Below are 27,664 nucleotides of genomic sequence, written 5' to 3'. Positions count from 1 at the left end.
AAGGCCCATATTTCAGTGGTCTATTCTATGGTTAATTGACTTGGAATTGGAAGAAGGGGAATGGTGAAAACTGATTGCCCTTGTAATTGAATAAATAAGAATAATTGCGCGATTAACACGGCTGGGGGGAAGGGGATCGAGGAAAAGCACGAGAGCAACAGCGATGCGGTAAACACCGGTGACGATTGGCGATGGCTGGGCGAGTGTCTAGCGAGGAGAGCGAGACGAGCTCGCCGAGAAATGCCGATAACCTATCACGCCAGATCACGTCAACATCCACGTCCGAACCAAGTAACGACGTGGCCAAGGAGAAGCTGGCGATAGAGGAACGGCTGGCCGCCAAAATGTTCTCCTACGAAATTATCTGTTTCCTTTTTGCGATTACTTTTACCGCTATGGCTGCTCTGCACAGCTCGTGAGTTTTAGGTTATATACATATGTATGTACAAACAAACATATATATATATATATATATATATTATGTACACACACGCACACACACATACACAGTACTTTTGCAGAGTATAGGTTTTTAAGGGCCAAGTTACGCCAATGTGTTTTACAGGTAAGAATGAGAAAAAAAATGTATATAAATATAGGTTCACATAACTTTATTAAGAAATTACAACAAAAACAGTAAAAATCTAACAATTGGGTGATTTTGAAGGTCAAACGATTACATAAAACAACCATCTAATTGAATGCTTTGATGTATTTATTGGAAAAATTAAAAATAATACCTCATAAATGTTGCTTTATCAGTCTATAGAATTCTTTATAAAGAATAATCTCTTGTACCATTTGTATGTACTCCATGAAATATATGTTGTTCATAATGAATTTGTAAAAGACGAAATGAACCCAGTAGTCACCAGTCACTGACAAGAACAGCCAATATTTTTAAGTGGAACATTAGTAAAATTATACTGTGCTTAATTAATAATAAGAACAGATTTCTTTTGCAGCATATTTTATTTTTTCTTATTTTTATTCATAGAACACTGGTACAGTTTGGTTATTAAAACCTGAAATCGGACACCATATACATATTTTTAATGCATTGTTAACATCTGGGTGTGCTAATACTGTGGATTTTGTAGACCACCCAGACTCTCCAGGCCTCCCATAGCGAAACCTTTCTTCGATCAGAATTCTCTGATATTGGACTTCTATAAGGGTCATCTAGATGCGATGATCGAAAGGATAACACAAGCGGATTTCAGCTTTGTTATGTATTATGCATCCTGGGATGCGGAAAGCCAGGCGCTTCGACATGAATTTGAAAGCGTTGCTCGGTTTTATCATCCACAGGTACAAAATTGTGATCCAGGATCCTATATCTCTCCTTGCGTATTCATAAGCATTTGGGCACTATGTGTGTTCTTAGATATTCTTCGCAGCCATTAATTGTTGGCATCCCGATTCAGAATGCAGAGCGCAGTATAATAAAATCCATGGTTATCCAGTGTTGATGTTGTATCCATCCAGAGATTCTGGCATTAATTACAGAGGAATTCGTACAGCACCATATATGATTCGTTTTCTCGATGCACTTATGAATCCTATTATTAGAGTAACACATAAAGAACAACTAATGGAATTATTAGTTGCCTACGATGTGAGTATAAATTTAAAAAAAAATTTATTTTCCAGAATTTTTCTTTTATTTGAGAAATAATAAAAATAAGTAAATTTTGTTTGTGTTTTAATTTTATTTATAGAGATATTTAGTATTAGTTGTCATTCAAAGTAAAACTTAGTTTACCTTAATTTAACATATAAAATAAATTGTGAAAAATTTAATATACGCTAATTTCAATAATCGAGGTACAATGGATTGAGGACTAATAATTAATGATTAATTACTCTGATAACTTACAGGCAGTAGTCGTTGGATATTTTAATTTTACACGATTGGATAGAACTCCTGGATACAAGGAGTTTTATAAAGCCGCAATACGGTCATTGGAAAGAGATCCTAATAGAGAATTGGTATTTGCTATAGTGACTAGCGCATCATCCAGCAAATTACATTACGGAGTCTACAAGTTTCCATCGGCAAGCTTGCTCATGTGGAATGAATCTTTAGTAAGTATGCGGTGCGCGAATTTCTCTATTCTCTATTTTACATAATACACCAGTTTTAAAACCTTAGAGCTATCCGGAAAGCAATGAGTGGACTTCCGAGAACATCCTGAATTGGATCAGCAATTCTGTTCATCAACCGTCTCTCTGGCTACAGCCGCCTGGAATCAAAGCGCTCACTCTCGCGCCCTATCTCCGTGAAGGACCAGTTTTATTTCTCTTTACACCACGAAATCCACTTCATACGGAAAATTATGTTTACAATCTGGTTCGTTATTAACTTTTTGTCTGTTTTTTGGAAACAATTTCCTAATCCATAAATATCTATTATTAATCCAAAAATAATCGTTTGTGATCTCTATATGATGTCTTAGTTTAGGGATTCCCATCCTTTTTTGTCTGCAGAGGGTTATATTAAGATCTTTATAATAACCAGGGGGAGGGTAGATAAGTTTTATTTTTGAAAAACAAAAACGAAATATCTTTATTTTCAAATTCTTTTATATTATAAAAGTTCAGCGTAGTAACGACAAAACTGCAGAATTAAAAGCGCACACAACGATATACAGGGTATCTCATTTTCATCTTTACATATAATTATCTCCCAAATTATTCGTTATTTGAAAAAAATGTTTCAAATAAAACTTACTCTGTTTCGAGGGGACATCTTATGATGGACACAAATCTTGTCTAAGTAGAGATTCTCCGAAATTCCAATATCTTTTTTTTAAACTCTTTTTTTTTAGTTAAACACTCAATCTCTTCCAAGATGAGGACATGGGTCTTCTAAGATCATTCAAGATTATTTACTTTTAGCCATTTCAGCAAAACTAGGCATTGGATGATCGTATATATGTATACATGTATACATATGCATATATACATACAAAATGCAGTTTTATCATAATTAGTCACTTCTTTTTATATTGCAAACTAAACAAAATAGACCTAACAAATATAATATCAAATTAAATTATTTGAATTTTGAACTTTATTGTGAACATAATGATCGCTTATCAAAAATTATCTATTTTAAAGAACAGACAGAAAGGGGGGGGTCGAATCTGGTCCGCAGACCGTAAATTGGGAATCCCTATCTTATAAGGAAAACTTGGGCACTGCGAAACACGGATATAAACCATACATTAACAGTTTTTGTAGGGAGAAGTTTTTTGAATATATATACCTAAAATATTATTGACTATTAGCCAGGTATTTAGGAGTTATTAACAAAAAAAAAAGGAAAAAAGATTTTAGCATTGTATAGATTTTTCTTCCAACTTTTTTTTTAATAAAGTACAGTAGAATCTCGCTAATACGGCGCTATTAAAAACCAGGTTATGCCGAGTTAATGGGTTTGTCGGACTATTAGAATGTAAGGAATATAGGAGGTAAATAAAATAATTGGGCATTTTAAAAACTTCTAAATTTACAGCAAACAAAATAAAACTAGAAAAGCCGCGATGTATTTTTGCGGAATCATCAACAATGTTGCATTGGCAATGGTCTAACGGTCACTAATGATTAGATGAATACACGTGAGCGTTAAACCTGTCCCCGTGCCTCTTGCCCAAGGGGTCGCGTAAGCCGAAGTCGCGTAAGCCGCGTGTCGAATTATTGGACATACCGGATTAGCGAGATTGTACTGTAATAATTTTTTAATTATGTTGTGAGTAAGCATTAAAAAATACATTTTTAAATAGTCAAAATTGTTGACTTTTAATATAATATAACGTGGAGAATTTGATGGATAAGAAATATATTAATTAACAACTAATTTTTCCTTACATATATACATATATATATATATATATATATATATATATATATATAGGGTGTACCATAAAGAGCGGATCAACTCTTAATCTTGTCATTTGGAGACAAAAATCCTAATGCCAAAATGTCGAGGCTGCTACAGTGTTTAAACGGAAAAGGTTTAAAGTTCACTAGTGTGCTTGTCGAAATTTTGCGCACTCACGGACGTTGCATGTCAAAACAGCTCTTGCACACTTTACTCAACTCAATAGAAATATTTGATATTATTATTTACTTTATTTCTTTGTACACTGTTCGCAAGACCGACGAATATCGGGATGACAGTTTGGCAGCCTCGACATTTTGGCATTATAATTAGATTTATTTGAAAATAAAATTAATTAATTAAATTAAAAATTAAAAATAAATGAAAAATATATCTAAAAATTATGCCATATTATATAACGTTTATACTATTTATTTATTTTTAATTTTTTTTTAATTATTTTATATGATTTGACATCATATTACATTGAGAATATTTTCACATTCATATTTTTATTGTTATCAGGTATAGCGCAATGAATTTTTTGTTTCCGGTATAGGTTAGCACTTGACTTGAAAAGTGAAGAATTACTGAAGCATTGGAAACTTTATTTTTCAAATTTTTAGCCCGGGCACTTTTATTTGAATTTTGAAAAATGTTTTATGAGTAGAATGTATTACTTTTTTTATACCAGCACGGGGATTCTCTAACTCCTTAACGACAGTTTCGGTATTGTTGTGCAGGTATTATATATAGTAAAAAAGCTGTGAACTTACTACAATGGTAAATTCATACATGATGCTCAAATCTCTTTTTATTAAATTAAATTAAATTAAATAGGAATAAAGGTCAACAATCGAGCACAACAGTAGATGTAAAATTAAAATTTTATTTTAATAACTCTTTTTATTAACTCTTAAATGGCTGGCCAATAGTCAATAATAATTTAGGTATATATTCAGGGGATTTCCCCTACACACTGTTAATGTATGGTTCATCTGCGTTCCACAGTTCACAAGTTCTCCTTGTCGAATATTTATAAGAGTCAGGAAGATACTTGTTTACAAACTTGGAAAGAATATTATGATCAACTTTCATGTACTAACAATAAGTTAACTGTTTTATTATTTATAATATAATGTATATACTAAAATAATAAATATTCTTATAGAATATATATTTCTTTGTAGCAAATAATTGTATGACTTATATCGAAGTGTTTTTGTTCTACAGATAAGAAAGATCGGCTTACAGTATTACAACTGCGCGGATAGTATGTCGGTGAAGGATATAGTTGCACGTCTTGAAGCAAAACGACGGACAGCGGTGATCCGACACTTTTCTAGGAATCAAGAATGCACCGATCTAAAGAAAAACAAAACTTTTACTGAGCAAATCAAGGAATCAGTTACTAGCATATCGATTCAGCAGTGGATCAACAATAGCTGTTGTGCGAACGTAGCAACGAATAAATGTCTTTTGTGCAAGACGAAGGTGATGAATCCATTAGAGAAAGAAATATGTACAGTTATTTCTAAAAAATTCGATGATGTTTGCAAAGATACCGATGTATTTACAATTCCCGTTATGATTGGACAACATGAGAAACAGATATATAATTATAACAAGAATTATGTATCAATAAAATTACAGGAAGATTCAAAATTAAAGAAGTAATATATATTTACATATAAATGCAGATATAAATCGTTGTAAAACAATTTATTCAAAAAAAGAAATTACTGTTTTAAGGCTGCATGCAGGTATAGAATATAAAACATCATTATTGAAGGAAGAAACCGATTCGCGATCCGCAAATATAGTGAGGAAAGGTTTTTTAAAAGAGAATTGCAAAAAATGGATGGCTGGAAATGATTACCATCCATCATTATTCCCGCGAGAGTTTCCAAGGCAGTTTAACATCAGCTTAAAGGAATCGGTTTGCAAAACCAACAAGACATTAGCGTTGATAGCTATCGACAGTTTGCATTACTATCATTTTGCAGAACATCTAGGAATTGATATTTCGAAGCGGAAAAACAAAACCACCGTCATCATCTTGGATGCTGCGGTAAGTTTTGTCATTTATAACAATGATATATTTTAATAACAGAAAGAATAGTAGAAGATATGCTTATTGTCGCCAATTTTTATAATTTAAAACTGGCCGATTTGGCTAGCTGTAAATGTCTCATGTTTTTTTTGTAACATTTTCATCATTTTTCTTTTTGTGTTACAGTTGGAGAGCCAGTATGTCATGCAACATGAGTTCAGCGAGTACGCTCTCGTTAACTTCATAAACAATTATACGCAAGGTTTATTACAGCGAACATTGCGTTCGGACAATTCAAAGCATTACAAAGCACGGAAATTGCTTGATGAAGACAGCAACAATACTGCAGATTCGCGTCCGAAGATTCGTGTGCCAGAATTGACAACGAAAACATTTCTGCATACTATCTTGGATCCATCTACGGTCAGTTATATGCAGTACTTGATTATTGCACCTTGTTAGCAATATATGTATGAGAATATGCAATAAATAATATTGGTGCTTTAATCTTTAAATAATCAGGATTGATAGACATACATAAATTTTTGGCAAAATAAATAAAAATGTGTTAAAACTGTATATTGAGAGATAGATTTTATCGCTAATTATTATATTTTCTACTATATAATAAATCAAATGTAATTAAACTTTTTTTTAGGACGTTGTTATAATGTATCATTCCTCTTATTGCGGATTTTGTAGTGCTATATCGTATGTATACTTAACAGTGGCATATTACTTATCCAATATGAATCATCTGACTTTTGTCAGAGTTGATGGAGACAACAACGATTTGCCTTGGGAGTACAGTATGAATCGTTTTCCATCTATTTTATTCTTTCCTGCGAAAAGGTACGTGAAATGCGAAAAGTTTCTTGCAATCATTTGTTAAAATGTTATTCTTTAAAATTTGTATAAAAAATATCTTTTGTTTTTTGTTTCTTTTGGTTTCTTTCTGTTTTTGACTTCGATTCCATAGAACATTTATTTTGATTTAAAAATATATATTATTTCATATATTGTAATATTTCCATTTGCTGAATTTTTATTTTAGAAAGGAGGACAGTACTGTGTTTCCATTTTCTGTTCCTATTACCATTCCAAACTTGCTGAACTTTGTGCTGGCGAACTTGAACGGTGATTCTCACGTCGAAGCTCTGACCAATATCTGTCAGGTGGGAACTGGTGAAGCGCCGGATAAGTGTATCGCTAGAACCCGAAGGCTGTGCTTAGATATTATCGAGCAACTTCTGCAGGATTATAGGAAGTTAAGGCGGCATCTAAGCTTCCTAAATAAGAAAATTGCGCGCAATAAACGTAAAATTATTCTACTCAAATTAGAGCATATCAGGGACATGAATTTTATTCTAGGCTCTACCGTTGATCTTAGCAAGGATCGAAAGAAGGCGCAACTGATTAAAAGAAAGTTTTTTAAGTATTACAACGTTATTAGGTCGCTAGAAACAAACGAGAAAATAGAAAAACAAAGTTACGAATTTCAGGGTGTTGTACATGCAGCGACTATTAAACGAGAGAGAATAAGAAGCGAATTGTGATATAGATTTCGCCTTGCGAATCAAGATACGTCCACGTGACGATAGATATTTCATATTAGTATTTTGGGATACTTTCGACTATATAACAGATTTACGCCAAATTGTGAAGGGAGAAGTTTTTTGCTCGATCTATCACTTTTTATAAGTATAATAGAAGCAAAAAGTAAATCGAAGTAATAATCTAGAACTGATGGCTATAGAGTTATCCTAACTTTATGCGGTCTCCAGTGAGAGTGCACGAAATCGATAAATACAAGATCGAATGTAAGCATAGAGATTATCAACGGAATATAAAAGCAGAGTATCTGTTTAAGATCCTAAAGCATGTACTTCTTCAGATATAGATGCGCAAAGATTTTGGATGTAAAACTGTTAGATGCGCGATTTATATTGTCGGATGCGCAAAATTATTGTACGCGCGCGAGGCTTTAAATACACTCTTGATTTACTAATTATTTAGTTGCATTAATTCTAAGAATTATTATCTATATTTAGTTTATTCTTTACATTCGTTTGTTTGATTAGTCAAAATTAGTTAAAATGTTAAAAAAAAAAATGTTTAAAATTGACAAAATATGAAACAAACGGTTATATTACGATAATTCTTGTCACCATATAGCATCCATGATTGAATTACATCAATAAAACTCTTAAAAAAAAGTCAAAGGAGAAAAACTCGATAAACGTTTTGTCGAAAAGAATTGAAAGATGAAATATATGAAAAATTAATTTTTGCCAATCAAAAGTAACAGTATATATAAGAAAAATTCATGATACTTATTTGTATTTCTATATGATGCATCTGGTGCTGGTGCAATAGCATTTGTAAATTTATGTAAATATTATATAATAAATCTTATGTATATATTTATGTATATATTCAATTAAATTATTTGTATTGCCCATTTTATTTTTCAGGCTTCTATTCTTTCACTGAAGCAGAGAGAAGCCTGAAGCCTTATTATGTACAGAAGGCGTCATTAATGCCTTCCACCTGAAGCATAGTACATGTAACGTGCACTATAGAAATCCCAAGAACACAGCTAGGAAGGCATTAAGCTGGCCACACACGCACTTTCTCGTAACAGTAACAGTAGGATTTCGATTTCACGTTGCTCGATTGGTCGAAATCCTACTGTTACTGTTAAGTGTGTGTGGCCAGCTTTAATGACGCCTACTGTACATTATCCTACATACGATGATCGAGTGAGTGCGTATTATATACACGTGTGTGTATCGAGCAGTGCGCAGTGCTTTTTATTTACAGTATATTTATATATAAGTAATCGCGAGTTTCAAAATCCAAAATCTCCGGGTTATTCCAATTAAAGCATGTAATTCAAATTTAGCATATGCTCTGTGATAACTGAATGTTTTAATGGATCCAATTTATAATTGTTTTTTATTTTTAAAAGAATCAACTTTAAGATTAAACACATTATTCAATGGTAAACTTAAACAGAACAGTATTGAAGATATTATTGTCGATAACGATGAGATCGATGAGAATGATTCAGATGACAAAAGAAGGAAGTTTATTGTTATCCCGTTTATTAGCAATATTTCTGGGGAAAAAAAACAGCTCATCTATTTGATAAAAAAGAACATATAATAGGTTATAGAGTTCTCAATAAATTGGATAAATTTATTTTTTTTAAACACACAAAGATATTAATTCTTTGTGCTCAAATAATAATGTAATTTATTGCGACGCCTCTTATGTCGGGCAAACAAGACGACAATTGAAAACAAGAATTAATGAGCACAAAAACAATTATAAATTGGATCCATCAAAACATTCAGTTATCACAGAGCATATTGCTAAATTTGAATCACATCTTTAATTGGATTAACCCGGAGATTTTGGATTTTGAAACTAATTACCACAAACGAATTATCTCAGAGATGATACACATCATGCAAAGAACAGAAAAATGGTATTAATTCTATAATAATGATATTGAATTATTGGATGGGTTTTACTTTAATATTCTCAACGAACTCAGTAATAATTCCTAGAAAGTTATTATATGTTTATATACGACCTTTTATTGTCAACCAACACTTGTAATAATAAATAGTAAGGATGCATCCCGATGGAGAAGAAATAGCGGAACGGAACAGTAACGGAAAAGAGACATGGTGGGGGGTTAACCAATCAGAGTAGTTCCGTTTCAATTCCGTTCCGTTATTTAGTGAGTGGGTTCCCCATGGCACGGAGCTGTTACGGAACGGAAAAGAAACGGAAAAATTTCTAACCTATTCTGTCGAAAGTTCGCAAATAAGTGCAGTGGATCGATCGGTTTGCAACATTTTTATTTTTGCAAATAAAGAGCAATATGTCGTCATCGGTAGGTATTACATGTAAAAATAAAATATATATGTTAAAATCCTATGTTATTAATATATATGTTAATGCTAATTAATGTGATATATTTTATTAATTTCCAGAAATTCAAATGTGGATATTGTCGCTGGATTGTTTGGTTCGATGAAGACGGAAAACTTTCACATCCTTGCTTAGCAAATCATGCGAATTTAATAATGGATAAAGATCGAAATCTCTTTATAAATGGTACGTATATTTGTGTACAAGAGAGGCAATATATATATTCAATATAACTAATGGTTAGAGAATATGTAAATGATATATAAATTTGTTGTAAAACTAAATCTGTTATTATTTAGATTCTTTAGAAACACACGTCGAGAGTGAGAATAACAGCAATAACGCCGGAGAGACTGGAGACAGTGACGTAGGATTGTCATTGATGATGGGAATAAGATCATCATCTACGATGAGGTTGTCACTTGTTGATGTGGAAGGAATTAATGCTGTTGCTCTTTGAACAGGACGCTTTGAACATATCCACATTTGAATTTCTGGAAATTAATGAAATATATCACATTCGGTTAATTAGCATAGGATTTTAACATATATATTTTATTTTCACATGTAATACCTACCGATGACGACATATTGCTCTTTATTTGCAAAAATAAAAATGTTGCAAACCGATCGATCCATTGCACTTATTTGCGAACTTTCGACAGAATAGGTTAGAAATTTTTCCGTTTCTTTTCCGTTCCGTAACAGCTCCGTGCCATGGGGAACCCACTCACTAAATAACGGAACGGAATTGAAACGGAACTACTCTGATTGGTTAACCCCCCACCATATCTCTTTTCCGTTACTGTTCCGTTCCGCTATTTCTTCTCCATCGGGATGCACCCTAAAAGGCTCAGTCACGTTATGTACAAGATTCGACACGGTACGGTCCCTTCGCAACAATTCAAAGCTTAATCTCTTATTATATGCTCAGTAGGTATGTATAATGTATCAAATTTATTTACATTTTCTCGTTCTTACAAGTCTCTTCAATTTACAGTATATACAGTATATTTTAATTTTATTTATCTACTGACTCTTATTGCTTGTGACGAGCTTACATCGATGATTGACTCGATTTATTCTCACTTCCGACTGAAGAATTAATCATGGATTTTATTATTCGACTACATTTCCCAATTAAGGACCTCACAAATATACAGCGATTCTGATTTTTTTGTTCAGTATTTATTTGATGTTTCTATTATTATTTGGATGTGGAAACTTGTAACTCGTGACGAATTTAATATTGAATTGCGATATTTGTATATTTTATTAATTTTGGCTGAAGAAAGCACTGTGTTGTCGAAACGTTCCTAAATAATTAATTAATTATTTGTAACAACAAATTTTTATTGAATTTAACAACTTTCATGCTCATTATTGGCCGTTAATAACCTTTCATATTATTGTTGATACATACGAGCTTGATATAATTTAATTTTCTTTATATTTTCTCTTTTTAAATTTCTATTTCGTATATAAGAGTTCAATACTAATACATTCAGCTTATTTGTCTAGTAGTTTTTTGAACTCCGGATTCAGAGCTTTTTTAAATCAATCTTTAAAGTAAAACTGTTGAAATTTAAACGACAATCGCAGTGTACTATTTAAATTTAACGGTTTAATCATTCAATCGATATAAAATCAGTCTTGCAAAGAACATTATAACGTAACAGATATGACTCTACGTGTAAACGTTATTATCTCATAACTCATACAGATATTGTTATTAAATCAGTATTGAGCAACACAATAAATATTAGTAATAAACAAAGTTCTATACATATATATATAATGGACTTATCTGAATTTTCGGATTAACTCTATCGACCGCGTGGTGAGCTCACCGGAATCCGCACTAATTATTCCATCTTTTACAAGCTCGTGAATAAATCTAAATTTTACATCAATATGCTTGCTTCTTTTATTCACAACTCCATTTTTAATTAAAGCATTTGCACTTTAATTATAAATATTTAATTTTATATTAATTTCTTCACAAAGTAGTTCCTCCTAGAGTCCCTTTATAAGAGTCTGGACAGACTTTGGGAGTGCAACAACATGGCGTGAATGTCACGTATATAGGGACTCTATTCTAGACGCCCTAGATGGAAGAAAAACACTATGGCGTCGATGACTACACGTAATCGTTGTATTGTTGTGATATCGTGAGAGAATTCTACAGAGGCTGTGAGAAAGTGTGTTTGTCTATATTTTTATTTTGACTTGATAGAGATAAGATAACCAAAACTTTAAAATACCTGAAAAGAATATTTCAATAAAATAAATTATAATAGTATACAACAATTTATTGATAGAAAAAATTACGAGATGTATATATAGATAAATGCATGACATTGTCATTTTCATTTTTTATTAATTTTGTAATTCTTTATTTTAAATTCTAAGACACCTATTCTGTAAATGTTAACGACATCATTTCGTGCTTTGCGCAGGTATGTAACACTACAGTGCTACAGCAAAGCACGTAACAATATCGTTAATGTGTACTGGCACGTATTATGCACGTAACTTTGCGGAATGGATTCCTGTCGAAATTATACTGTTTTCCCTAAAAATAACAATTCCGATCGGAATCCATTTCAAAAAGTTCCATAATACGCACCCTGAGAGAGGCTCCTAAGGCTCGTTATTTTACCGCTCGTGATTGGTTCCGCCATGGTGTTGCACGTCCAATGAAAATAAGGACCAGTCTGTCCAGACTCTTATAAAGGGACTCTAGTTCCTCCTAATAGTGTCTTTAGATAAATCAGCTCTTTACAACATTCAGCTGCTGCAACATATTCCGCATCTGTGGTCGATTGTGCTATAATTGGCAGTTTCTTTGAACACCAACTAATTGGTCTACCAGCAAAGAAAATGATATATCCAGATGTGCTTTGTCTTGTTTCTACATCACCAGCGTAGTCTGCATCACAATATGCTTGGAAGATCTTAACATTTCCATTTTTCTCATATCTTAAACCTTTATCTAAACTTTCATTTAAATAAATATTTTAAAATATGTTTTATATCATTTATCCTTTCCTGCGTCGGCTCTTCAACTGCTAATAAAGTTTACTCCACATGCTATGTCTGGTCTTGTTTTGGATGATGCATAGAGTAGACTCCCTACTATTTCTTTGTATATATAACACATATTATTAGGTAGTGTTTTACTATTGTTACCAGGCAGTAATGGTACTTTTACGGTCTTAGCATTGTCCATACCACTCTGCTGCAATATTCTCTTGATATAATCTCTTTGTGTCAGCATCATGTAATCTTCAGTAGTAACAATTTCATGTCCTACATATACTTTAGAGTTTCTTGATATTTTAATTTTAAACTCTTTAGCTAATTCTTTCAAGAACTCATTTATTTTTTCAATATTGCTTCCAATGATTATACCATCATCCATATAAATTTCTAGTATCAACTATCCATCTTCTTAAAAAGATATTGTTCACTATTCAAGGGCTTGGATCCCATCTTTTTTAGAAAATCCGTAAATCTGAAGTTCCATCTCAACGGCGCCTGTCTAATGCCGTAGAGTGCCTTCTTCAATTTCAAGATTTTATTTTTATAATTATACTCTTCTGGTGGGTACATAAAGATTTCGTCCTCCAAAGCTTCATAGAGAAATGCAGTCGTAACATCAAAAATCACTATCTTGAAATTTTTGGCAGTTGCTATGGCAAAGACGCTTCTTAATGCACTTTGTCCTATTACAGAACTATACGTTTCTTGATAATCTATATCCTTTTTCTGCTCACAGCCTTTAACCACCAATCTAACTTTATATTTTCCATTTGGTTTGACTCTGACCACCCATTTACTATGCAGTAGTTTTCCTCTTTTAATATGTTCTTCATCTACCACTTCCCATACTTTGTTTTCTTTAAGTGATTTCTTTTCTTTATTTATAGCCTCCATCTATTTATCTCTGTCATCTCCTGTTACTGCTTCTCTGTACGTTAAGTACACGAAATCCTTGAATTTTTTTAAAAGAAGGATAAAGAATTTTACTTTATATACCTCAAGGGGCCTTAAAGGGCGTTTTGAAGGGACGTACCCAACCTTAACCTCCAATTCATCCACTACTTTACTGTTTCTTCCTTTGGACTAACGATTTAACGTCTCTTCCAAAAGACGGAGCCCAGTTTTCTCCGCATCTTGCACGGAGAAGCGCGGTTTTTTTTCGGAAAAAAACTTTTCTATGATTCGATCATGGCTCTAGTGGACTTGAACCTGGTTCCTCAGATTACGATCGAGTCTGGCGCTCTACCACTAGACCACACCGCCGCCCTTGTGCACCTCTTCGAGTTGAATCGAGATCTGTAGGACCTCATCCACTGATGTGTCATCTGCAGGTCTGCAGACGATGGCAACGTCTCGCTGATGTTCCACACTGTCGGGATGCGGTTCATCTGCGTCTGCACCTTCAAGGTGAGTTCCGCAGACAAACGCACCGGCGAGGCCTGGCGATCTGACACGCGTCTTTCCTCCGGCAAATCGAGCAACGGCAGGGTCTTGCCGTCCGTCGCGGTCTTGGCGGGATCCGGCATGATGAGACGTCAATGAGCTGCGCCCGATGAGAGACCTGAGAAATGTCAAGACACGTATGAGAACTACTGCACAAGGCGAGAACGTTCGAGAAACACGGTAGAGCAACACTACGCGAATCGAGAGTCTACAATGTCATGTATTGAGCACGTGAAAAAGTCTACTTTCACTCGCGGGAGTGCGTGAGCATGTTTTCGTAACACTCGCGAGCGCGCGTGAGAATGTCTGTGCGTCACTCGCAAAAGCGCGCGATAATGTCCACGTGGCATGTCGTGGAGAGCATGCCCTGTTTACATGATTTGTGTCTGAGCTACACTCTAAGTTTCACGCATCCGGCTCGAAGGACCAAATGTTCGCGAAATCGCTTATTAATCCCGACGATGGGAGCGGGATGAGAAGGACGCGCGTGAAAGGTGTTTACTAATTATTCACTTTATTTTTGTGTAACTCATACCACAGTCTGAGCGTCTTTAATGCGTCAAAATTAATACAATCTGACCTGAGATGGATGAGCGGTGAACAAATGAGGTGTCTTGCTTGTCCTTATAAACGAGAGACAATTATATCAATTGCCGTCCTCTTTGATGAATCGCCCGTGAGCCGGTGGGACACGTGGCGGTCGGCACTCGCGCATGTGTGAGCTTGAGCTGTCGTGTTGAGGTACCAGAGTTGATGAGCGGTCTATTTCACAATCTATGAGACGATCTAGTCAGTGTGGTCACTGCGATGTGCACGATTAACCGGAGTCACGATGCGAAACGTACAGAGCACACGTTACGCTTCTGGTTACCGCGCGGCCATTTTTACAATTGCCTCGCCTCGATCGCGAGGAAGACGTTGGCGATGAGCGCGCCCGTGCTTGCGCAAGCTGCCGCTGTGATGCGGCGTCGATATTCGATCGATGCTGCCATCTGATCGGGCGGCGCAACGGTAACGGAATCTCGAACACTATGCATTAACACAAAATACTTATCTTGTGAATAAGCATGCTTTTTTCCAAAGTATCAAGAAAACATAATCGGCAAAGAAGTTACACTATCCATTTCAAGAATTTTAAATCTAATGTTGGCGAAAATCTAAATTCCTCAAAGTAAATAAAGTATCAGAAGAATTTAAACAAGATATAAAAGATGATATAGAGAAAAACTTCATAGTAATATATTATATTTTCTTTCTTTTTCTACATTATAAGCAAAATTAAAAGAGCAGTACAAGTTGATTTATGCTATAACTCATTTTCATTCATTATAATCACTAGACAACTTATAATACAATACAGTACATAAGGCCCGAATTCATAGTCGTTTCTCAAATCTTAAGACGATCTTGAGACGTAAGAATTTCTCAAATCTCAAGTCATTTCTTTACATTGTGAGAGCTGATCATAGCCACAGTATCATAGCTACTTTATAATCTATGGCTCAAGAAAGACGGAAAATAACCTTTATATCTAAATCAATCTAAATCTAAAACGTAAGTAATTAAATGTACTTAAAATAAAGACTACAGAAAATCACACATGAACAAGTAAATGAAAAGTGAGAAATAAAGAAATATTGTTTAACTTCTTTAATATATTAGCGTTTTCAACTGAGCGATGTTAACCCAACTCGGGTTATTTTTCTTGGTATTTATTTAGAATAGCTACTGCACCTCAAATATCGATGAAATTAGGCTTAATTGATTCGTTTTTGCATAAAACGAAATTATCTGGCAGAAAAATGCGGCGGTCTACCCTGCGAAGCGAGATATTTAACGTTAAAATTAACGACTCTCAGGTTAAACCTGTCATACCGACGAGATGTAGCGAGTAGCGACTGTGGTAGCGACATGAACATGCCTCGCGGCCACATGCGCATGCTCTGTCAGCTCTGTGGCCACATGCGCATGCTCCGTGTCCGCACGCGCATGCAAAAGTGCGCGAATTTGAAACGTATGCATACTTATAATGCATAAATATAAATATGTACTTTTTATATACGAACTATTCTCTGCTTTAACAAATTATTTGTTAAATAAATTATTTGTTAAATAATTTGTTAAAGTAGAGAATAGTTCGTATATAAAAAGCACATATTTATATTTATGCATTATAAGTATGCATACGTTTCAAATTCGCGCACTTTTGCATGCGCGTGCGGACACGGTGCATGCGCATGTGGCCGCGGGGCATGTTTCTGTCGCTACCACAGTCGCTACATCGCGATGACAGGTTTCATAACCTGAGAGTCGTCAACTTTAACGCTAAATATCTCGCTTCGCAGGGCAGACCGCCGCATTTTTCTGCCAGATTCTTTCGTTTTATGCAAAAACGAATCGATTAAGCCTAATTTCATCGATATTTGAGGTGCAGTAGCTATTCTAAATAAATACCTTTTTCTTTTAGAACTGACCATCAATCACAATTATTCCATTTAACTCTATTTAATATAATAATCAAACTTTATACAATACTTTGAAATGAAATTGAACTTATTGCTTATTATTTTGTGTTATTAGATTACTATGGCAGATGATTTAGACGACTTTTTAGATTTTATGGATAGACAACAAAATATTTCTGTAAGGATATACCGAAGCGTTACATAAGAGATCAATCAAACCCTTTTGAATATTTTTATAACGAAGCTTTCACTAAACGTTATCGGTTTACGAAAGCTCAAACAGTACATTTCATATTACCATTAATAAAAGAAAAGTTAGAAAAACGTAACAACAGAGGCATGCCAGTACCCCCGAATCTCCAGCTTATTATGGCTCTTCATTTTTATGCGACCGGAAATTATCAAGTACTGCAGTAAAATTAGAATGCATAAAATCATTAATTTTTTAGTGCTAATAGACATCTAATTTTCAGACTGTTACAGGTGATCTAAGAAGTTATTCTCAAGCCACTGTTTGTAGAAGTATCAAAATGGTATCAAGAGCACTTGCTGAAAAATTACGTAATTATATAAAATTTCCAACGACTATAGAAGATCAGCAAAAGAATATTCTCAAGTTTTATCAGATTGCTAGGTTCCCTAATGTGGCTGGATGCATAGATGGCACACTCATAAAAATTGCCTGTCCTGCTAAACAAATTGGAGAAATATTTCGTTGTAGAAAAGGCTTTTTTGCTTTAAATATATTGGTAAGTATACATATTAACAATCAATTTAATTTTATAACAATTAATTACAATTTTTATAAATTTTATGTAGGCTACTGTAGGCCCAAGAGGAGAATTTCTGTCTATAGATGTGCGACACCCTGGTAGTACCCATGATAACACCTGTTTTGACCGTAGTGCTTTAAAATTGTACTTTGAACAAAATCAAATAAAAGGTACAATAGTTTATATTTTACATTGCAACCAAAAAATTTGGTTAAAAATGATATGAATAATTTATGTTTATGTTTTTAGGTTTACTGATAGGTGATAATGGATACGGCTGTAAATCATATTTACTTACTCCAATTTTACAGCCAGTAAATCAATTCGAACGTGATTATAATGAAAGCCATATAAAAACAAGAAACATTATTGAAAGAACATTTGGCAGGTGAAAGAGAAAATTTTCATGTTTGCAAAGAGGACTTTTGAATCAATTAAATAATGCCATTGCCATTATTTGTGCTACTGCAGTTCTTTGGAATTTGTATATTAACTTAAATTATCCAACCGAAAATTTTGAAGAAATGGAACCAGAAAATATTGAGTATTTTGATGCTGAACCTCCTTGCAATATGAATGGACAAGATTATCGTTTACAATTTATTATAAGACATTTTACAAATTAATTATTGCTCTCATAATATTTTTAAGAAACTTGTATTATTAAAGTTTTGAAATAAAAACACGTTATTAATTTTGTAATTTTTTTGTTTTATTTATTGAAAAAAACAATAATTTTAAGCAAAAAATAAACATTCGACACTTTCTTAATAAAAAAATAAAATAAAAATAAATTATTCTTTTTCATAAATAATTCAATACAAATCAACGCAGGATACAATGTTTTGTAAGTTTTTTGTAGTAATTTTTTAGTAATGTAGTAATTTTTTATCTTTTTTTACACTATATATGTTTCATCAGTTTTCTTACTGTGTACTATCAGAGAGAAACCTGAGAGAGGCCATCCCGGCATTTTTCGTCAATTTTTCTGTGTCACATTTTCCGACGCGCACCCTGATAAAGTCCGTATCAACTACGTCGTTTCGCTCGGTAACCGCACATGGTTTGCGTCCGTGCTAATGGTTCGTGTCCGAACTAGCCAGTTAGTGGGGATATGCTGCGGCCTCGCTCGGCCACGCTCGGCCGTGCTCGGCCGCGCTCGGCCGGCCCGGCGCCTCGGCAAGCTTCGAGCGAGGAGAGAAGGACAGACATACGATTTACGATTTACTGTCTCCGTCTATGACTGCTAGCTGCCTTGGCACGCGCCGGCTATGCGACGTTGCCACGATGCCACGCAAAATATATAAATATGCCACGTTAAATATATATATATATATATATTTAACAACTCGAGATTCGGCACTCGGCGAGACACCGTACGCGATATCCGAAATGCGTGGCATCGTGGCAACGTTAATAAATATATATATGTTAATAAATTATATATATATATATATATATATATATATATATAATTTATTAACATAAAAATTAAAATTTGTTAACGTAATACTATTTCTGTTAAGTAAGGAAGGAAAGGATTTTTAGAAGTCAGAGGAACAGCTACGCATAAATAAAATATATCACCTATATGTATATTAATATTGTTATTTTATTTCAAAGTAAATTAAAAGAAGTACGATATAAAAGTATGATATAAAAGTTATATATTATTTCTCATAGTAATGAATTTGGATTCCGGTGATTTTTTTATCTTCTCCAGCTGCGCCTCTGCCTCTTCCTCTACCTCCACCTCGTCCTCTGCCACTGCCTCTGCCTCTGCCTCTGCCTCTGCCTCGCATCGCGTTGTATACCGCCCGCACCAACGAGCTTAACGTTTCAGGCTGTAACAAAAAATAAATATTTTAAGTAAAATGACATTTTCGTGTATATATATATACGTAAATAAATTTCATTATTAACACTTTGTCGAACGCTGTCACGTATGCGTCACATGTGATATGTGCGATTGCAAAGTGTTAATAATCATTATCAATAATGATAAGAAATTATCCCATTATTTCAACACTTACGTTTAATACGATCGGCTGAGTCGCCGTCGGAGCCGTTGCTGTGGTCGACATCGTCGCCGTGGCTATGGGCGCCGTTACGACCGCCGGGGTCGTCGTTGACGTCGTGGCTCTAGAGGCCGTCGCGGCCGCCGTCGGCATCGTGATCGTGAGGGCCGTCACGGGCCTCGGGGTCGTCGTTGCTGTCGTCGGCATCGTGGCCGTAGGAGCCGTCGCGGCCGTCGTCGGCATCGTGGCCGTGAGGGCCGTCACGATCACGATGCCGACGACAGCAACGACGACCCCGAGGCCCGTGACGGCCCTCACGATCACGATGCCGACGGCGGCCGCGACGGCCTCTAGAGCCACGACGTCAACGACGACCCCGGCGGTCGTAACGGCGCCCATGGCCACGGCGACGATGTCGACCACAGCAACGGCTCCGACGGCGACTCAGCCGATCGTATTAAACGTAAGTGTTGAAATAATGGGATAATTTCTTATCATTATTGATAATGATTATTAACACTTTGCAATCGCACATATCACATGTGACGCATACGTGACAGCGTTCGACAAAGTGTTAATAATGAAATTTATTTACGTATATATATATACACAAAAATGTCATTTTACTTAAAATATTTATTTTTTGTTACAGCCTGAAACGTTATAAGCTCGTTGGTGCGGGCGGTATATAACGCGATGCGAGGCAGAGGCAGAGGCAGAGGCAGAGGCAGAGGCAAAGGCAGAGGCAGAGGCAGAGGCAGAGGCAGAGGCAGGGGCAAAGGCAGTGGCAGTGACAGTGACAGTGGCAGTGGCAGTGGCAGTGGCAGTGGCAGTGGCAGTGGCAGTGGCAGTGGCAGTGGCAGTGGCAGTGGCAGTGGCAGTGGCAGTGGCAGTGGCAGTGGCAGTGGCAGTGGCAGTGGCAGTGGCAGTGGCAGTGGCAGTGGCAGTGGCAGTGGCAGAGGAAGGAGGTGGAGGTAGAGGAAGAGGCAGAGGCAGAGGCAAAGCTGAAGAAGAGAAAAAAATCACGGGATTTCAAATTCATTATTATGAGAAATAACTTTTATATCATACGTACTTCTTTTAATTTACTTTGAAATAAAATAACAATATTAATATACATATAGGTAATATATTTTATTTATGTGTAGCTGTTCCTCTGACTCCTAAAAATTTTTTTCTTTCTTAATTAATAAAAATAGTATTACGTTAACAAATAATTTTTATGTTAATAAATATTTATTTTGTTTTATTTACAATTTTTATATTTATAAATTATATATATATATATATATATATATATATATTTTTTTTTTTTTTATAAATATTTATAAATGTAACGTAGCGCATCTCGTCAATTTGCCAACTCGAGATTCGGTACTCGGCGAGACACCGTAAGCGGTACCCGAAATGCGTGGCAACGTCGCATAGCCGGCGAAGCAGCTACGTCATAAGACGGAGACAACCGAGGGTCCGTTCCGTTTCACGCATGATGCGCGCATTGTCTATAGTAAACGTTACGTATGCTATAGATAAATGCGCGCATATGCGTGAAACGGAACGGACCCCGAGACAATAAGGCTCTATAAATGTGAGTATTCTCGTCCGCCATTTTCCTTCCAACCATATGTGAAAACATAACCTTTCAAGGAATCTTTACGTAAACGTCAATACGCTTTCGGAGTCGCGATTAATCTAAAAATTTAACTTAAATATCGAATCTGTTAAGCATCGTCTACAATGACCGTAGCAGTAAGGTTGTAAGGCTGTAATATTTAGTCGTAGGTCACAAAGACATAATGTTGAGGTATGTGTCGTCGCATTTGAGGCGCGTGCATGTATGTACAGCATGTGTGTATGTGAGCATGCTCCGGAAATAACCGAATCTGGTCGAGCGTCGGGTACGAGTTGCGTTGCTACGAGGCGTACCGATAGTCTTTTAGTCAACAAGCGATTCGTCTAGAAGAAAGTCACGTTGTAATAATAAAGTCGCATTTGTATCTCTGTAACATGGTATAAATACAAGGGTATGCTCATCCCGTGGACACCCACTGCGCAGTCAAAGTGTGACGTCACACTCGGCTAGAATCTGATTGGACCCATTGGACCACAATTAAATATGGCCCTGGTGCTTCGACACACTAGGTATTAAAACATGCGAGCTACCAATTGTCAATGATCTATAGCGTTTTTTCTTGGCTGCACTATTGCCCACTAGTGCAACACTAGTGCAACATTAATGCAACGCTATTGGGTAGTGCAGGGCAGTGCAGGGCGATAGTGCAGCCAAGAAAAAACGCTACTAGATTGGTTACAATTTATTTCCCGAGAGAAATGCATGTACCCATCGTCTGATCTTTTAAAAGCTGCACATATTATGAACACAGAATTCTCCAAGTATCACGGTTCAAAGCTTAGTAAAGACAAATTCATCTTCAAGAAACTTACGGATAAAATAGAAATTGCATTAAAACCTATCGAACTGCCAAGAGAGGTCTTGCTATGTCTTGTTAGGACAAGAACCTACATTAGGGTACGCGAAATTAATCGAACCATTGCTGTACAAAATAGATTTAAGAATAAGAAAAAGAAGTTAACCAAATTTACGAATAATAAATCTTTTTCATAGCATCTTTATATATGTTGTTATTATTATTGTTGTCATTTAATCCCTATAAAGTGATATGAGGAGGAAAGCTGTCAAACAAAGTAAAAAAAATATTAACATTTTTATATATTTGTTTTGTAAACTTTTCTATATTTATTAAGTTTATAATGTTTATTTATATTATATTTTATTACAGAGTATTTATTAATTCATAAACTATTACTTTACAACAGATTTTTTCCCTGCAAACTTGAAATTAAAATAATATATCTGACGAGAATGCCGCTAACATAAGCTGTTTGGAAACAGCAGTTTTAAATTTACCGCTTATCTGTGACGTCACACTTCGACAATTCTGATTGGTCGCGTGCGCAAGAGCATACCCTTGTATTTATACATAACCATAAGATGGACCAATGGAGAAAGAGAATATGGAGTCTGCCACAAAAGTGTGCTTATAGGATCTGTTTGATGTTTAATTCTGCCAGAAGCAGCAAAGTTTTGTGTTATCTTTATTTTTTGCTGTGCAATCTATACACACAAAAGCAGTATGTAACAAGAATAGAAACTTTAATTATTATCACAAATAATTGTCATTGGTAAATACGGCTGCACGTGTCACAGGTGTAGTTGGTAGGGCAGAAACTTTGTCCTCCTTATTTTACCTGACAGCTTTAATCACATGTACTAAATGTTGCAAAAGCAAAAGATCTACAGGGTGTATGAAAATTTTATTGTACAGAAGGTAAAACTCATTCAATGTACTACATTCATTCTGTGGAACGTGTTCTATATGATAAGATTATGCTAATGGTTGTAATTTTATTTAGGTTAGGGCGTGGGATATTTTCTTAGCACTAAAGTCAGCTTTTGGTGGCAATAAAATTTAACCTGCATGGTCAGGCGAGTGTACAAAAGGTTTGACTGCTCTCACACTTGTTCCTGCTTATCCTACGATTACTTATAATAGGCTCAAAGTTACCTATATTTATCAGGTATGATTGTATATGTTAGATTTATATGTAATTTTAATCCACGTATAGTATATAACTATAATGATGATGCGTATACTTTCTAGATTCGACAAACCTGCATTGATTGCAACAACACCAACAAGACAGTGTACATAATCGATCAAATATGCCTGCGTGCGTGTCAAGAATGGATTTACAGAAATTAAACCTTATAATACATTTTATGTTATATTGGCATCAAAGCATTGTACTTCAAATATTAACGTATCGGATACAAAAGCAGACGTTGGTGGGTGAGACCAATCAATAGAAGGAAACGTCAAGGTTTCGTGTCTAACAGGCTATTTCGCAAAATAAAATTAACTGATCACGAAGAATTTTTTATGTACACGCGACTTTGCCCAGAACAGTATAAAATTTTACTGGAGTTAACAACTCCATATCTTACTAAGTACAGCAATCGAAAACCTTTGTCACCTGAAATAAAACTGGTCATAACTTTAACGTAAGTGTTAAATTAAATCAATGATAGTACTACTCTTGTTTTAATTCACTCTTGATAGTTTTTTTTCTTTTGCAGATATCTTGCTCAAGGGGATAGCGTTGTAACTAAACATCTAGAATATCATGTGGGAAGATCAACAGTACACAAAATTTTACCAGAAGTGTGCCATATGCTATATGGTTAGCTCTTCAACCTATTGTTTTGCCTATTTTGAATTCTGAGGAATGGAAGAAAAAAAGTGAGGAGTTCTTACTTAAGTGGCAATTTCCAAACTGTATAGGAGCGCTTGACGGTCGTCATATGGAAATACAAGCACCACCATGCTCAGGATCGGAATTCTATAACTATAAAAAATATTTTAGCATAGTTCTTATGGCTTTGTGTGATGCCAATTACAAATTCACTTGGGTTGACATTGGTCAATTTGGTAAATATATCTTTTATTTATATGTATATACATACACAGCTTATATATATATATATATGTGTGTGTGTGTGTGTGTGTGTATATTTATATTTATATATATTTATATCTAAAAAAGCTATTATATGTATGATGTCCTGCTTAACAAAAAATATAATTCCTTTTAGGATCCATAAGTGATGGTGGTGTATGGAGCAAAACAAACTTGGCTGCTGATTTAGAAAACAATGCAGCAGACTTACCAGAACCTACACCTTTACCAGGAAGAGATATTCCATTTCCTTATATTATAGTTGCTGACGAAGCATTTCCTTTGAAACCATACCTAATGCGTCCTTATCCAAAAAAGGTAAACAGGTTAACGAATGAAGAGCGAATATTTAATTACCGATTAAGTCGAGCACGATTGTGTATAGAGAACGCTTTTGGTATTCTTACTTCTCGTTGGAGGATTCTACATAGAAGAATTAGTTGCTCAGTACAAAATGCAGAAAAGATTTGTAAAGCACTTGTATGCTTGCACAATTTTGCCATGAGTGGTAATAACAGTGACCAATATTCTTGGTCTGAATGGCTTCATTCAGAGGATCATGAGGAAAAACGTCTTGAAGATCGATGGCATAATATAGGGGCTGAACAATATTTCAAACAGTTATCAAGAGTAGGACCTAACAGAGCTGGATCTTATTCTTTGGGCTTACGTAATTATTTAAAAGAGTACTTTATATCACGTACTGGCCATACTCAAGCACCATGGCAATTTCAAAGAGCATTTAGAGGTCTGAATATCAACCCACCTGTTTAACATACTATTGTCGTATACTTACTATTTTTCATTTACTGACATACGATATTATAATAAACGCTGTAACACTGGTGTACGTAGTGTTTATGTAACCTCTTATGTCAGTATATAGTTAAAACTATGAATGTTATACAAAATAATAAGTTAAAAATTAATAATTTTACACAGTCGTATTATTACTTAATAATGTTCTTATTTCTAAAAGTATTAAAAGTTACACTTGCAAGTATAATTTTCTATGTATAAGATAGAACGAAGTTTTTTGTTAAAACTTATTAAGAATATGTTTTTTATATGTTATTGGATATGTTACAAAAACTTATTTCAAACGGCAAAATAAGGTTATTTTATTTTGATAAAAATACTTTATAATTATAAAGTACAAAGACTTAAAAGAACATTGTATATACATATAATGTTACCCATAATTTATAGCAATTATTACGAGATACATTTAAAAAAGCTGTAATTTTTTGTAGCTTTAAAAATAAAATGAATACTTATGTATATTATAATGTCTTTGAATAATAAAATAATATCTTTAAAAATAATGCGCAACAAAAATTACTGAATTTGTTTCTTTCCTTTAGTTTTAAATATTTAGCGTAAAATAAAAGTTTTTAATAAAAAACAGTTAATAATTATTATAGTTAATACAAGTAATTTAAATCCTTATAATGTAAGTTAAACACAATTGGGTATAGTTGTGAAAATTGATAAGATTTTTGGTTTTCTTCTCGTTAAAGGATTTTACATAAAAAAATGGCTAAAGAATTGCCAAAAATAGGACCTAATAAAGCTAGATCTTTTTCTTTAGACTTATTATGGAATTATTTGAAATAGTATATTCTTGTATCATCTACTGGCTATGCTCAAGCAGCCATTCCAAAAAGCCTTCAGAGATTTTAATATCAACATTTTGTTGTATATTATTTAGAAAAAATGAGCAATACAATGGCTTTGTTATAAAAAGCATTTTTGTTAATAAAAAATATTTTGCATAAAATAAAAATCTTTAGACATTTAATAATTATTGTAGTTTATAAAAGTAACTTGAATATTTATGTTAACTTTGAAAATAATGTGCAACAAATATAAATGACTGTTAATAATTTTCTTTCAATGTAATTTTCTTTAAAAGTAATGTGCAACAAAAATTAATGATTTTGTTTTGTAAATAAATTATTTTAAATAAAAAAATATTTTACGTAAAATAAAAGTTTTTGAGAATTCTTTATCCATCTTGGGTTGTTGTATCACCCTCAGTATGTTGTTTTAATAATTGTATGATGGTAATTAGAAAATCCAATTGTTTTGACTCAGAAAGTTTTTGCAAAGAAAATGCTATGACACTCAACATAGCTCTTATATCAGGTCGAAGTGAATTTAAAGAGTCTGTAACTTGAGGCTCAGATGGTGTAGTATGAACTGAAATTGCACTCTCTACTTTTTGTGCCAAAGCAGTTAAAGATTGTGATTGTTTACTTATTGATTGATTGAATTTATCCATATCCTGCTTTTTTCGTTTGGCAAAGGAATCTAACTCCGGAACACGCTTTTCACGAGTAATAGCTTGTATTTTTTTTTTAAGGAAGCTATTCTACTACTATCAGAGACTGCAAACGAAGAACGTCCAACAGATTGGGATGAGCTTTGAGGTGTTTGCAAAGCTGATAAAGACTCATTGTCAGGCATATTTGAAGAGACTGCAAACGAAGAACGTCCAACAGATTGCGATGAGCTTTGAGGTGTTTGCAAAGCTGATAAAGACTCATTGTCAGACATATTTGAACATTCGGGAACATCATCTGAAATATTAAATAAGACTTGTGTAAAGAACAAAAAAATGCCAAAGTCTTAATTAAATTTTTTTCAAAAAATAAAAATTACAAAATTTTGAAAACATTTACCAGGTGAATTAATACTCAATTCTTCATTCCACAAGCTTGATGAAGAATTTGATTTAGAAGCTAAATTTAGAGATGTAGACAAGTTCACCTGTTGTATTGCTTGAGACTTTGGCACTTGTATTGCTTGAGACTTTGGATGTTTTTTTTATAATTAGTAGTAGTTCTAAATATATAAAAAAAAGTTACAAAAGATTAGTGTATTTTTATAAAATGTAGAGTAATACGAAAAGAAAGAAATTAATAAGAATTTAATTCTGATAAAATAAATCGTAAGTATCGTATATATAATATGGCATATTTACTTTCGATGTTTTATCACATCTGCCAGAAACATCAACTTATTGTAAAGAATCCATTTAGATGAATATGTTGGCTAGCTAGTTCCAGCACCTGATCGAGGGTGAGATCGAACAACTTTTTTTCTTTCTCTTCCGAACCATTGTCGCAATTAAAAAAATCTATGCTCAGCCTCGTAGTATGTTACTACGTTTACGCGAGCGTTACTTTTGTAGTAACTTACGATAATTCGTTCGCGTAAACGGGATTTTCCTTCGCGTAAACGGGATTTTGTAGTAACTTACGATAATTTACGCCGCGTAAACGGGTAAATTATCGTAAGTTACTACAGAAGTAACGCTCGCGTAAACGTAGTATGTGATTGGTCAATTCTTGCGACTCACGACTTTGCGACTCGCATTGTAGACCCAGCATAATGCTAAGTCTACAATGCAAGTCGTAAAGTCGTGAGTCGTAAAAATTAACCAATCACAATCGAATTTGAGAAGAATAATCGACTGTGATTGGTCAATTCTT

At 34.3% G+C, this 27,664-nt stretch overlaps 3 protein-coding genes and 2 long non-coding RNA genes across 5 annotated transcripts; 2 read left to right on the top strand and 3 right to left on the bottom strand.

Annotated features, from left to right (window-relative positions):
- Positions 1–27: 27 nt before the first annotated feature.
- On the top strand, positions 28–8,372 carry LOC143905546 (thioredoxin domain-containing protein 11). Its single transcript, XM_077421023.1, has 10 exons — positions 28–415; positions 1,101–1,311; positions 1,388–1,618; positions 1,882–2,088; positions 2,156–2,353; positions 5,120–5,559; positions 5,639–5,957; positions 6,126–6,362; positions 6,598–6,791; positions 6,994–8,372. The coding sequence occupies exons 1-10, from the start codon at positions 192–194 to the stop codon at positions 7,493–7,495; spliced, it is 2,763 nt and encodes a 920-aa protein (XP_077277149.1). The 5' UTR covers positions 28–191; the 3' UTR covers positions 7,496–8,372.
- Positions 8,373–9,682: 1,310 nt separating this feature from the next.
- Positions 9,683–10,515, top strand: LOC143905565 (uncharacterized). The gene is made up of 3 exons (XR_013259232.1): positions 9,683–9,846; positions 9,947–10,070; positions 10,184–10,515. It is a non-coding gene; the product is annotated as an uncharacterized LOC143905565 (long non-coding RNA).
- On the bottom strand, positions 10,045–15,589 carry LOC143905563 (uncharacterized). Its single transcript, XM_077421060.1, has 2 exons — positions 14,953–15,589; positions 10,045–14,490 (listed from the first exon to the last, which is right to left on the bottom strand). Exon 2 carries the CDS (start codon positions 14,453–14,455, stop codon positions 14,147–14,149), a length of 309 nt encoding a protein of 102 aa, XP_077277186.1. The 5' UTR covers positions 14,456–14,490; positions 14,953–15,589; the 3' UTR covers positions 10,045–14,146.
- Positions 15,590–19,204: 3,615 nt separating this feature from the next.
- Positions 19,205–20,042, bottom strand: LOC143905558 (uncharacterized). The gene is made up of 2 exons (XM_077421055.1): positions 19,644–20,042; positions 19,205–19,454 (listed from the first exon to the last, which is right to left on the bottom strand). Exons 1-2 carry the CDS (start codon positions 20,025–20,027, stop codon positions 19,281–19,283), a joined length of 558 nt encoding a protein of 185 aa, XP_077277181.1. The 5' UTR covers positions 20,028–20,042; the 3' UTR covers positions 19,205–19,280.
- A 6,169-nt stretch (positions 20,043–26,211) lies between these two features.
- On the bottom strand, positions 26,212–27,518 carry LOC143905567 (uncharacterized). Its single transcript, XR_013259234.1, has 3 exons — positions 27,154–27,518; positions 26,852–27,014; positions 26,212–26,749 (listed from the first exon to the last, which is right to left on the bottom strand). It is a non-coding gene; the product is annotated as an uncharacterized LOC143905567 (long non-coding RNA).
- Between the last annotated feature and the right edge of the window lie 146 nt (positions 27,519–27,664).

This window comes from Temnothorax americanus, unplaced genomic scaffold (assembly GCF_048541705.1).
Source record: "Temnothorax americanus isolate GAGA-0224 unplaced genomic scaffold, ASM4854170v1 Scaffold63, whole genome shotgun sequence".
Taxonomy (NCBI): domain Eukaryota; kingdom Metazoa; phylum Arthropoda; class Insecta; order Hymenoptera; family Formicidae; genus Temnothorax; species Temnothorax americanus.
This window is presented reverse-complemented; position numbering and strand designations above follow the sequence as displayed.